General features: G+C 37.9%; 1 protein-coding gene across 1 annotated transcript in view; it reads right to left on the bottom strand.

The window, feature by feature from the left end:
• The window catches only part of diaph3 (diaphanous-related formin 3), a 429281-nt gene that overhangs the window by 294840 nt on the left and 120720 nt on the right, over positions 1-13721 (bottom strand). Inside the window, exon 4 of the mRNA XM_079844146.1 lies at positions 8063-8193. Within this exon, the coding sequence (XP_079700272.1) occupies positions 8063-8193 (131 nt within the window). The remainder of the gene's footprint in view (positions 1-8062; positions 8194-13721) is intronic.

The following is a 13721-nucleotide window of genomic DNA, read 5'->3' as shown; positions in this document are numbered from 1 at the left end:
ATATATCTATGCCCTGTCCTCGTTTGGGTCATCCCATTCAATATATAACCAGTCACAGTCAGTGGAGCGCAATGAGGCCTGCTAAATCAGAACAGGTGTCTTTTCAAAATCATTCAGCATTCAGCTGTGATGGGAGGATGAACTCCTGAACTGACAAAAAAGGAGTGAAGGAGGAGTGAAAATCAATGTCACTCACAATGGCACATGCAGGTAATGGAAACATCACTCAATCGCCCAATCAGACGCCTTGCCTGAGTAGAAGAGGAAGTATGGGTATAAATTACACCCCCTACATATCCTTGGTGTTCATACCCCATACACACACTCCCTCATCTCTCATCCCTCTCTTTCATGGCACGGTACGGAGGAGAGAGAGTGAATGACGGTACAAATCAAACACCAGCCAAGCAAAGGATAGCCAGCCTCACCCACACGATCACAAAACTCATCAAGCTCATCATTACCAACTGCACACACACAGAAAGGAGACACACACACACACACACACACACACATACACTGCTGCTGCAAAATTGTGTTCATTTCAACCAAGTGACAACAGAATGTCTATTTGAAATTAAAACTAAACCTATAACTGTCTAACTGGAAAGGACCGTCTCAACTCTACAAGTAAAACAGAAAACAGGATGATGCGTAAAACAAAGAGCATTCATCAAAATGTCATCAGCATTCAGCTTAAATCACTATGATTGATGTGTTTAATCCATTGCTAAAAAGAATCCTAGATATCAAGCTGTACTCTGAAGAAACAATGGTATAATTTATTTATAAAAAAATACCATGTCTGATGTTTTCAAGTCTGAGTGGATTCCCAAGGGTATAACATCTCATTCTTTTGACATGAAGGACCTCGTACGTCAGCAGATTCAAACATTTAGCAGGTACAATCATCACCTTTTTGGGTGCAGGTTAAACGCTCAATTTGACTTGAACATTCCCTCAATCAAATCCGTCCAGTTTTTTTGGTTTATAATGCAATGCAGTTGAATCTGAAAGAAAAAAAATCTAAAAAGAGAAAACAATGGTTTTGTCTTTAGTTGGTTGCACCCCAGAGGGGTGGCACTTTATTTAGCACAAAAAACAGCCATCTCTAGGGAAGCACTAATATAGATAATTATTTGTAAATAATATAAATGTAATGGCTATTATAACTGGTATAATGTTTAATATTATAGATATGAATAGATATTGGTTATCTTTAAAACTCTACAATAATGTTTAATTTGTTACATTATAGTTGACTAATTAGGTAACAGGAATTATGGGTGTGGTCAAATTTACAGTTGCTCAGTGAAGTTTTGTGGGTGAAAAAGTTTCCCCATGCAGATTTCACTTGCGTCCAAGTTGGTCAGGTGAATTAGCCACATTGACCTACAGAAAGCTGCTTGGTTTGACTACTGGCAACGGACAGTGGACTTTTTTCCATTTCAAGAAATGATGAAAAAATGCTAAATGTGACCGCAACTTAAAACTTTACAACATCTATTAATCTAGGTTAAATGTTAAACTTAATTCCTACATGTACTTAGCCTGGATGCCAGGCAAACACTTGAGCTCGGGCAGTTCGGTCTGGACTTGACCCGTAGAGGAGTAATTATGCCCGAACAGAAACTGTTCGGACCAATGAAATTGTCAGGGCGGGCTTTAGACGATGATGGACAGATGATAAACAGTAACGTAATCATCCATCCACGCTTGGGTTGAATTTGTTCTAATCCTAAACGGAGAACTTGTTCGTATATACATTCACCTTTACTATTTCTCTCAGAAATGATAATTGTGTTGGTAAGTACTCTGTGTATCCTTAAATTACAAGCCCAATAGCTTTCCAGGGGGGTTCTCCGGAAAAAAATGGCATTTGGGGGGGGTAAAATATGTTATTTTGGCAGGGCTGCCTGCTAAAATTTGCATTCCTGGGTCTGTATATCACATAATTGGGGTCGCTTCAACCCGCGGACATGGAAAACAACCCGCGGACTTGGCAACACAGTGCAGTTGAGTTCTGTTGACATTTACACAACTAACGTTATGCGTCGCTCCGTTGCTCTGATTGGTTGTAGGTCTATCCAATTGAGGTCTTTCCTGGTTCGGTTGAAACACGCCCCATAATCACAGCCCAACGGAGCAGTATCAGACTAATATTCTGACTAGAATTGAGTATGACGACATCAGGCTAACATGTACTACTATTTTTCACATTTTTAGATGTATAAAAACATGATTGTATTATGAACAAACATGAATTAACAATAAACAATAGAATATTTATAAATTAAAATTTGCCTCGATTAATCTATTGTGTGAAAAATAATAGTTGATACCTAATGCATTGACTAATTGTATTGTGAAATATTACCCATGTTTCTCATTTTCTTTTTAAACAGTGTTCCAACCAATGCTCCAATCCAGTGATAATTCTGGCATACAAAACAAATGTACATTTTGTGAGAAAAGCTTGAATTTTTTTATGCCTTTATGAGTTTAATAACATTGCTATTGGCCAATGCCAATATGGTCTCCAATCTACCATGTATAACTTGGCCAAAAATACCAATAAGCAGCATCAATGTATCTTAGAATGGGGTCGATTTCTTAGCCTCTAAGGAAAGGAAGAAAAGAAGAAGGTGACATACATGGCAAAATAACTTCCAATGTGGGCCAAAATCAGCTTTGACTGCATGTGAATACTAACATCCAGACGTTCCAACAGGGAATCGCTGAGAGGGACCTGTGGGGATCCTAGTTATAATAAAATACCATATGTCCATTTTCATTAGGGAATTGTCATGGCCTTCTCTCTCTTGCTTCTTATTGAAAAGCAGGGAAGATAGAAATCACAGTAATGAGGCTACATGGATCAGTCATGTTGGAAGAATTACTCTCTACATTCTCTCCCTACTGTGAAATACTCATCAAGGTCCTCCCAACCTTAATCCAGTCTTAATGATAAAAAAAACGGTGTCTAAGTGTTGCGCATTTCACACACTGTTGAGCATTTGCACTAAATTAACCTTTTTAGCAATGAATCAACATGTCTTTGCTTCCTCACACTTATCTTAGTTTTATTCATCCCACAACTGTGACCTAGAAGAATAAAACACTGCAGGCTTTCATCGGCATAGCTGAATAAAACAGCTTTGTGCCATACTCTAGCCAGACAATGGCAAAAATACAAATTTAAAAAAAAGATTGAATTGTTTGGAGAAGTTTTAACCTTGCGCAGGAACAAATGATAAGGTGCCAGGTGTGAGTAATGTTCGGGCTAGACTCCTCACGCAAGGTCGGCCATTGCTCTCCGATTGTGGATCATTCCATCCACGACGTTCACGGCCATAACAAACAGCTGCATGTGCCAGAACGACATTCGGGGTGCTAATAGAAATCATGACATTTCATGAATTATGCCAATAAAGAATGCAGCACTGATGAAAACAGTTTAACACCACCTCTCCTGCTCGAACGTGCTCTCGTCCTTCCCTCTCTCTTCGCCATCATTACAGATGAGGTTTATTTTTCCATCCATAGTCTTTGAAATTGGACACACTGCTTAGTGCGATCTGTCAAATTAACTTTAACTGCCTGTAATAACTTTATCTGCACGCACACACCAGGCTCTCTATCCAACTTATCTATGGGATTTTTTGTGATGAGAATTAGGAAAATGTTTCAAATAAAAAGGACACTGGACAAAAATGAGTGTCCTAAAGCAACACACTCATGGTGCTTCTACGGTCATGTTCTCAGATGAATTAGACAATGTCTTACGGGTCTGTGCACAGAATAGAAAGCAGATGATTTTAATCAGATGATTTTGGTCATAAAAAAAAGAAAAAACGTTTTGCATAGTCACTTATTTGAGATGTGTAGGCTTTAATGTATTCTTACTCTTTTTTTGAAAGATCAATAAAAAGCTCAGTATTTGAAAACTATAAAAGCCACAATGAAATAAAATAATATATATACCCAAGGACAAGAGAACAACAAGTCAAAACACCATGAGAATAAAATATGCATTTCCTCTCCTATCTACCTTATTCTCCAGTACACTTTTGCCTGCAGTATTGAGTCTCTCTGTGGGAACTGCATTTAAAACTATGCTGTTAAAATAGAGTAGCTTTAATGGTCACAAAAAAAGGAAAGCGTATTCAAAAAACTATTCACAAATTGTTTATCATCTTCACCCTCCTGGAGAGGCCTCTCTGTCATGTTTGCGGTACAAATGGAGGCAAACAGCAGGAGAGCTCGTCGCAAAAGGCATCAAACAATTAAGAGGTAGGAGGAAAAACCTGGGGCGATGTGGAAATCGGCAATACATATTAATAAATATGAAATCACAGAGCACTCCGCTGAGTTACACACCGTCGGGCAAATGTCGGAGGTCAGATGTGGTAGGTGGCCAGGTTGGATAGTTCAATGTGTGTGAGTATCCACCAGGCTGCAATATCAAGCTGGCTTGTCAAGTTTGAGATGTAAGAAAGCGTTTGCAGGTTCCTTCCAGTGAAAAAGTGTTTGTGTAAACTAGGGTTGGGCATCGAGAACCGGTTCCAACTTGGAACCGTTTAAAAAATAACGATGCCATTGGAATCGTTAAGAAATTTCGTTTTTGATTCTGATCATCGGTTCCAAACGCGCACGTTTTGGTTTCCATAGTGACCAACGGATTACCGGAAGTGCTTAGCGCGCCCGTTTGTTCTGTTGCAGCCATGGAGCACGGTAAGCGGCGCTCAAAAGTGTGGCTTTATTTCACTTTTAAAAAAGCCTGGGTCGGCACAGTGCAACACATGTGACAAACTTATTTCTTGCACGGGAGGATGCACTACAAATATGTGGTGTAACGTTACAAATTAACGAGTGTAGCGTGTTTGACATGCTGCGCATGTCCATTGTCTCGTCCTACTCAGGCAACCCTGCGCTAACCAATGTTAATAAAGGGATAGTTCAGCCTGAAATGAAAATAAAGCCATCTTTTACTCACCCTGCAGTTGTCCCAGTGCCCTATGTCCTTCTATCTTTTTCGGACCTCAAAAGCAGAAATTTTTTTAATAGTCCTGCACACGCTCCTTCCTACTATGGCAGTGAATAGCGACCAGGCTAAAACATTACAAAAATACACAAATGTATCACACAATGATACAGTGAGACACGCAACATATATGGAAAGTGTTCAGAGGCATACTATAAAGTTTTGCGAGAAAGAAATCCCGCTCATGCCTACTCGGGTTTGCCAACTCTCACGTATTTGGTGTGATACTCACGCTTTCAGGCTCAGTCTCACGCTCTCACGCTGCCCAACTTAATCTCACGGCAAATTGCCAAACCTGCTTTTGATATAGAGCTGCAACTAACGATTATTTTTTCTGTCGACTAATCTAATGATTATTTTTTTCCCAATTAGTCGACTAATCTAACGATTATTTTTCCAGACTAATCTGATGATTCTTTTTTACTGATTATTGTATTTCAAAGAGGGTAGTGAATTTGTATATTATTTTAACATGAAATCAATGAATGATGACAATATGAATTGTATTTTAGGAAGGGTAGTGTACTTAAGCCATTTTATAATGAAATATATGAACACAAGAAGCTTTTTAAACATCATGTATAATGATACTATTCATCATAAAATGTATAGAGTAGGCCTATTTAGGAAAAGTTGTTTACTATAATAGTTGAGTATGATTTACTTATTGATTTGTGTCAATAGTAAACAAAAATGCACTTGTATTTATCTGCAAAAGGTTCACATACAGAAGCTTTCAGCATAGTGTTAATGTATAACTAGTCGTCTATTTTGAAGATATACATGTGCATAAACAACGACTAAAGCTGCCAGAAGTTTTTGCCCAAACTTCAAAGACACATTTAAATTATTAAAACTAGAGGCATGTCTTAACTTTAATGTTACTTTAATCATGTAAACTACCTATATACAGCAAGTTATTATGCATATGTGTTTGGGACAGAGGGGAACCAGGTCGCATTTGCAGCAGATATATGCTGCCCTGCCCATAATAAATAAAAGCACGAGACATACTGCGGTCGGAGAAGAACACCGGAAAATGTGAGCGAATGGACAATATTCGTCTGTATTTGCAATACACGCGCCACAGTTCAGCTGCGCGAGACGGACACTGGCAGTGTGAAAGCCCAACATGCAGTGTGAAACTGGCGCTACAGAGCGAAAAAAGCAGTTTTATTCGGCTTCTGTCTAAAGTACTCCCACACTTTTAAATGTCGCGGTCTGGCTTTATATGATAAATTATCATTTTCACTATGCCCGGGAGCAGAAGCCGCCATTATTCTAGATCTTCTGTCCTATTCTAGAACGTAAATAATGTGACGCCGACGCGTCGACACATTTCATGCATGTCGACGTATTTTCGTAGTCGTTGTCATCGATGACGTCGACGCGTCGTTGCAGCCCTATTTTGATATTAAACAAAGTCTAAGCTTTTACATTTTTTTACGCTTTAATGGGAAATTCAAACAATAAATAGCGTTTTGGCGCTAATATGGCATAACAGTTAAAGCCAAAAGTGTTGAAAAACGGAGTTGCGACATGCTTTCTCATCTCAGCGGCGCGCATGGTCACGTGCTTCACAGAGCTCTCAATACTTCTAGCGCTGTGTCAATACATTTGAATGGCTTGATACACAGCTCCACTTTACAGGTGTTTGCAGCAAGTTTTGGTAAACAGTACAGCATAGTGTGCATTGTTTTTACGTCAATCATACAGGATCGTTTTATAATGGAGAGTGATGCGTAATAATCTTGATATTATGCATATAATCATGAAATGCAACAATGTTAACATTAATGTTAATGTTTTTTATTGTATTCCATAGTAATTGGTCACACTCATACTCATATTGATTGTCAAATGTGACCATACACCTTAACTATTTTTCAATTGAATAAACGTTCTATATTTTAGTTCAATAATATTTATTTAATATTTTGAGTTATTTTGGTGCTAAATACTATTTGTGCAATAATTATGGTCCATTAATGACCACTTAAAATATTTTTCTTCTAATATTTTTATTATTTATATTACAATTAGTATTGTAATTAAGGTTAAATTAGAGAATTCTTATTCAAAGAGGCAAATTAGAGTCATTTTGTGGCTCGAAAAATAATAATTTCCATTTGTAATGCCATTACCCACTGGTGCCTTTATGGCTCTTTAATCAATATACATGTATCTAATCTAGTTGCTCAAAAAAGTGTTGCAGTTTTGCATTTTAATACATATTTAGATATGATCAAACACTAGATTTCTTTAAATGTGAAATTTTAAAATGTTAATAATGTACATATTCTTATTTCCTTATATGTACAGCAGGCTATGAATTGATACTGAAATCGATATACCGTCGTATACCGTCAGCCCCTCTCATCTTTTCTATAACGTATATGATAGTAAATAATACTAATAATAAAACCTCCTTAAGTGAATGTTGTGTACCGGTTGTCATGACAACATTGCGTGAGGCTACTGACGGCTTGGAGTGCGCACACACAGGAACGCGCGCATTTGAACAACAGCAGGGTGAGTAAAAGATGGCTTTATTTTCATTTCAGGGTGAACTAACCTTATCCCTTTAACGTTACCTCGTCACAATCAGTGACCACTGCTAATGCTATTGCTAAACCGGTGGAGACTCCGTGTGAAACTCCATTCACCTTTGCAGCAAAGCAGGGGAAAATGCCAGCGGAGAAAGTCCCAAAACTAAAACTCATTATTGAATCAAAATAAAATGTTCCTCTGTGAAAAAAGCCTGTGACATGTTTTGACTCCACCCCTCAAAGAATCGGAATCGAGAATCGAAAAGAATCGAAATCGGAATCACAATCGTTCAAATCAAAACGAATGCCCAACCCTAGTGTAACCTGAGTGGGCTTTTACAGAAGAAACAGCAGCAAACATACCCTGCTAAATTACATGCCAGAGAGAAAGTGGAAAACTTTGATGCAAGAAAATTTGACTAACATAATATAAGAAATGAAATGCTACAAAACTCCTTTAAGTGTGTACCTGACTGGGTTGCTGGTGAGTGACACTCTGAGGGAGTCCAGACAGGCAAACAGTCTCTCGTCGGTGGCACCACCTTTCAGCTCACTCAGAAACTCCTGAGGAGATATTTGACTGCTGCTCTTCAAACTACCCTGTCAGAAAGCAACAGAGAGAAAAAACTATTAGATGGTTACAAACATTGTCAAACTGTTATGTAGATTTCAGTTTTTCCCTATTCAAAAAGACTAGAGCTCTACGTGCACGATTGGAAATTGCTGCCCAGGGCAGTACAAAGATGGCTGCGGAGTGGACACACAATGAATACAATACAATACAATTTATTGAAATCACAATGAATGAACAACATATGCCTTCTTAATTCATATAATCTGAAAAAATATTTTTGTGACTTACAAATGACAATAAAGCTAATTTTCAGACTATTGAATATTGATCATGTTCTTTTATTAGTTTGAAAGGCTTTTATTTTTGGAGAAGCCAGCAAATAAACATGCCAAAGAGTGTGGCTGTAGCTTGCCAAATTTGTAGATTAAGAGCTCCTAGAATTGACAAATAAAATAAAAAAAATGTCTGCGTGTTAAATTACAGACTTAACAAAACTGCAATTACTAGAAATTAGTTGGCAGAGCATGTACTAAAACAAAGACAAAAACAAAAAAAATAAATGCAAATAAATATTGCACATTACAAAATGAACATTAGTGAGCATTCTTATTCGAATGTTTGATTTGTGTATTGAACAATTTGGAAAAAAGGAAACCGAGGAGGAGGAGGAGGAGGAGGAGAAGGAAGAGAATAAGAAAGAAACAAACAACAAAAAAACAGGAAGAAAACCAAGAACACAAATCAGTAAACCTCCATACCACCCAATGTCATTTAACAACCTGTGACACACAGATCTAACAGAGACACTGATATTTTTTTCTTTTCTTTTTGCGTGTTGAGGAAAATGATTGTGTGTGATCAACACTGCAATAGGATAAACTGTCACTCATTTTCATCAAGTGCAGTCAAGATTTACATTTGCATCTCTCTTTTAGGGTGCTTTCACACTTGGTTTGATTGCCTGGTCTGAACAAGGGTAACCATAGCCCCAACCCCCCCTCCCCCCGCCCCACTGGATAATATTCACATGATATTATTTAGGCCTAAAACGTTGTGCATTTGTATATATATAATAGATTTTTGAACCATTTGGTTTTGTTTTCACAGCGTCAGCACATAACGCCACTTGCGTCGATCTCCCGTGAATGAACTGCAAATGTTTTAAAGAATGCGGAAATCCATTTGTGCTGAAGGCTGAGATATTATTCTCTCTGCTTGTGGTGCGTCAGTCACGCTTGTCAGGAAAGTGAGTGAGAAAACACAAACATACAGATTTATCGAATCATGCATCATCAATAGCAGTTCATTTTTGCAATTGAATATGATTGTGTTCATATCAACAGCGAACTGTACCGATGATTACATGAACCGTACCCCAGACGGGTGTTTTTATGCAGACTTGGGTACGGTTCGTGGGAGCGCATCAGAGTTCTGAAAACTGTGTCCGGGTGCGCACCAAAAGTGCTAGTGTAAAGCACCCTTAGTCATTGTACTTTTCTGTATTGCCATTTAGCCATACAAGGTAATTACCATAATTACCTAATATACATTCATACTACTCACAATTCAACTGGATTTAATACTTACACATTGTTAGAAATTACCTGGAAAATGTGGTTATTTACAGGAGCCGTTTCACCTCTAGTGCATGTTGAGAAGTGAGGTTTGTGTGGTTGTGTGTGTTCTTATGACCCATGTATAAACTGCAGCTTCAGTAGTGTTTTCCTCCACACAAGGGGGGTCAAAATATATTTAAGTCCTAAAGGGAAAGTGCTGGCTGCTTTGAACGTACAAGCATCAGGACATATTACACACAGAGAGGATGAGAATAATTCAGACTAGCCAGAGACCTGTAGCAAGCTGACTTTGACCAACTTCAGATAACTCACTCTGGTCACACAACCGAGTGATATGTGAATTCAGCTACCATTACACAAACCTATTATGAAGTGTCTCTCTCTGTCTGTGTGTGTGTGTGTGTGTGTGTGTGTGTGTGTGTGTGTGTGTGTGTGTGTGTGTGTGTGTGTGTGTGTGTGTGTGTGTGTGTGTGTGTGTGTGTGTGTGTGTGTGTGTGTGTGTGTGTGTGTGTGTGTGTGTGTGTGTGCATTAATATTTTTTTTGTGTTTAATCTCGTGCACTCTGTCCTCTACATGTATTTTTTTTTTTTTTTTTTAATGAAATTGTTGATTCTTGTAGCCAAAAACATTGCCAGTGGGAGACAGACACGGTCAGCAGCAGCAGGTCATTACACCACAGGATCAGCCCTCCTTACCCTACCCATGGTGCATTGGGCCTGTGGGCTGCTGCCCTGACCATCCCCTCCGCAGGACACGGAGGTCTTAATCATTACATACAAGAGATACAGCTGCTTCCAGTGAAAGACTCTCCGCCCATCCCTTGTTCTCTCTCTATACTATCCTGTCTTTCCTTTATAGTTCTCCCTTTATCACCATGGTGACAGTTTTTTTTTTTTTTTTACTTGAGAAGAAAATATTGCTTCCTTTTAACTCAATAGCTAAAAGTTCAGCAAATCCAAGGCAAAATATCAACATATTTGGGATTTTAGAAGATATTCTGTTTGTTTAGGTGTTTAAAAAAGAAGAAGATGTTTGAAGAAGATGAATGTTTTTCAACTTTTCGTCCATCATGATTTTGCTCATTTCGGTACATGCTGCTGTTCCAAAGATCACCGCTAGGAGGCAGAACTGACACAAACCCAGCAAATGTGAAATGGAAAAAGCAGTTGAATCTCACTAAATACGCCCAAAACAAATTTATAAAGAGGGCAGTAGAAGTTAAATTTGGAATTACTTTACTTATATTGTACAAGACAAGAGATCGACAAGTAACACGAAAGCTTGAGTGTGCATTTGACATGCTAGAACCAATGATGTTTAGATCTCATAACATTTGCACTTAAGTTTAGGTAGGTCTATAAAAAAACAGAAAAAAAGTAATCAAATGTAAAATAACACTGGAGAGTAGGCCTGCACGATTCTGGGAAAAACATGAACCACGATTTTTTTAGCTTAGAATTGATATCACGATTCTCTGCAACGATTTTTTTTTTCAACGATTTTTCTCTTTGCCTTTTGTTTGATTCGCATTATTGGCTCAATCGTCAGCAGGTTTATTAGACGCTGCCCCTTTAAGACCGAATGCAGATCTAATAATATCATATTCTCCCATTTCTCCAAACCATTTACGGCCATTTAAGATATAAACTGTGTTTAAGTGACTGCTCTCCAATTCGGTCATTTTGACATAGTCTAAGTGTTGTGTATTTGATGGTTTAGTCATGAAGCCTAATGTACAATGTGCAAGTCGGTCCGTTTCACACACAGCATGCGCGCGCACACACACAAAAGCCTTGAAGTTGGAAACAGCATCTCTTCTGTGGATTATTGTGCATTTAATAGCTCTTTTTATCACCAAACACGTCCTGCATTTTAGCAACAATAGACACTGCCTTTTACAACAATCACTGATTATGACGTTAAGTTTAGGGAGAAATGACAGCGCTGCTGTGAAGGGAAGGAATTTGCACTCGAAGGAACACGGCTAGTTTATAATAGTTTTACCGCATATCTTCTTTTTATAATCCTTGGAATTATATTACTGAGGGTGAAGCCCTGAACTGACGAGTGAAATGCGTGACTAAAAGGCGCTTTGTCATTGGCTGAGGGTGAAGCCCTGAACTTTGTGAGAGCGGACCTTTCAAAATAAAGGCCAATTTTCTTTTCTTTTTTTTATCAAAGTCATTTAAAAATTAAATCGTGAACAGGGTGAATAGAGTTCGCGATTTTATAACGATTTATCGTGCAGGCCTACTGGATAGTCTTCACTAGCCACGTTTACATGCGCACTTTTTTGTCATTCAGATTAAAATCATTCCGATTGAAAGATTCAGTGGACTGTTTACATGAGACGTTATCTAAACCGATCTGGTGTTTACATGTGCTGACTTTCAGTAGGAATCATTTTGTGACATGCGCACAGTTTGTCTGCCGCCTCAGATTCGTAACGTTAGTATCGTGGATCAATTGTTCTGTGTTGGTAATTTTTATATTTATTTATTTTTCTGTGGGCGGACATGCTGTAGTTTAACCTAATTTATGTCCTATACAATGGCTATTTCAACAGCTGTGAATGATGAATGCGGAATCAAAAATGAATTCAATTAATTTATTTTGAAAAACACAAAATTAACAATAAAATGCACTCAAATTATTAATAAAAACATAGGATATACGGTGAAACATGAATGAAAGCATTCAAGACGTGCTCAGCATCATTACTAAAAGTACTAAACATATATTTCAGATAGGGAAAGGAAAGATACCATAATCACAAAGGTATAAATATTAACAAAAGTAATTAAAGTAGACTGTGGGTAATGTTACTTAACCAATTTGAAGCAGTTGTTGAACTTTTTTTTTTATAGCTAATTTAACTAACGAGAAACAGAGAAATGTCGACACGTCCTCTCCAGCAGCTTGAATGTTCCCCGTTGAAATGGCAGCTCTCAACGGCCACCAGGACTTATACAGTTTTATAAAAGCTATTTATTATTTGTCGTAAAGTGTAAGAATCACCTCAGAAAAATAAATTATTCTGTCAGGCACAGTTGAAGCCTAGGACAAACGCTGTCAAGATGGTGTAGCCAGGCTATGTCTGTGTCATTATTCCAACATCATGTTCATAACATGTTACGAAATAAAAAGTTTAACACCTCAGAAAAATGAACTTTCCTCTCTTGTCAACATTAGCCTGGTGTGAGCGACCCCTCTCAAACCGATTACAATTTCATTCGGTTTGGCCATTTTTATTCCGATTGAGGTGTTTATATGGAGCATTTTCATTCGGATTGGACTTTTAAACCGATTACAGTGCTCCATGTAAACGCACCTACTGTTAATACTAGGGATCTTAACGATAAATTGATGATCAATTAATTGTAAACATGTAATCGATAGCCGATTAAGCAGGGTCATGCGCATGCGTGCTGCTCAACCGCGAAACACGTAAAGCAGACACAAGGAAAAATTAAGCGAGCGGGCCGGAGTTCTGATTGGGACCATTTTACAGCTGGAGTTACACCTTCATCATGACTATAAGTGTGCTTGTGCATTCACAGCCGCTCGCACTGCTTGAGCTACAGGTGCTGGTCATATAATTAGAATATCATTAAAAAGTTTATTTATTTCACTAATTCCATTCAAAAGTGAAACATATATTATATTCATTCATTACACACAGACTGATATATTTCAAATGTTTATTTCTTTTAATTTTGATGATTATAACTGATAAATAAATGATTACAACTAAGGAAAATCCAGTATCTCAGAAATTGTGAAAAGGTTCAATATTAAAGACACCTGGTGCCACACTCTAATCAGCTAATTAACTCAAAACACCTGCAAAGGCCTTTAAATGGTCTCTCAGTCTAGTTCTGTAGTAGGGATGGGCAATATGGACTTAAAAATGTATCCCGATATTTTCTAGTATTTATTGCGATAACGATATCAATGACGATAAATGTAGTATCATT

The sequence above is a fragment of the Gobio gobio genome (genome assembly GCF_949357685.1).
Source record: "Gobio gobio genome assembly, chromosome: 19".
NCBI classification, from domain to species: domain Eukaryota; kingdom Metazoa; phylum Chordata; class Actinopteri; order Cypriniformes; family Gobionidae; genus Gobio; species Gobio gobio.
The sequence above is the reverse complement of the archived record's forward strand: the minus strand, read 5'-3'. Positions and strand labels throughout refer to the sequence as shown.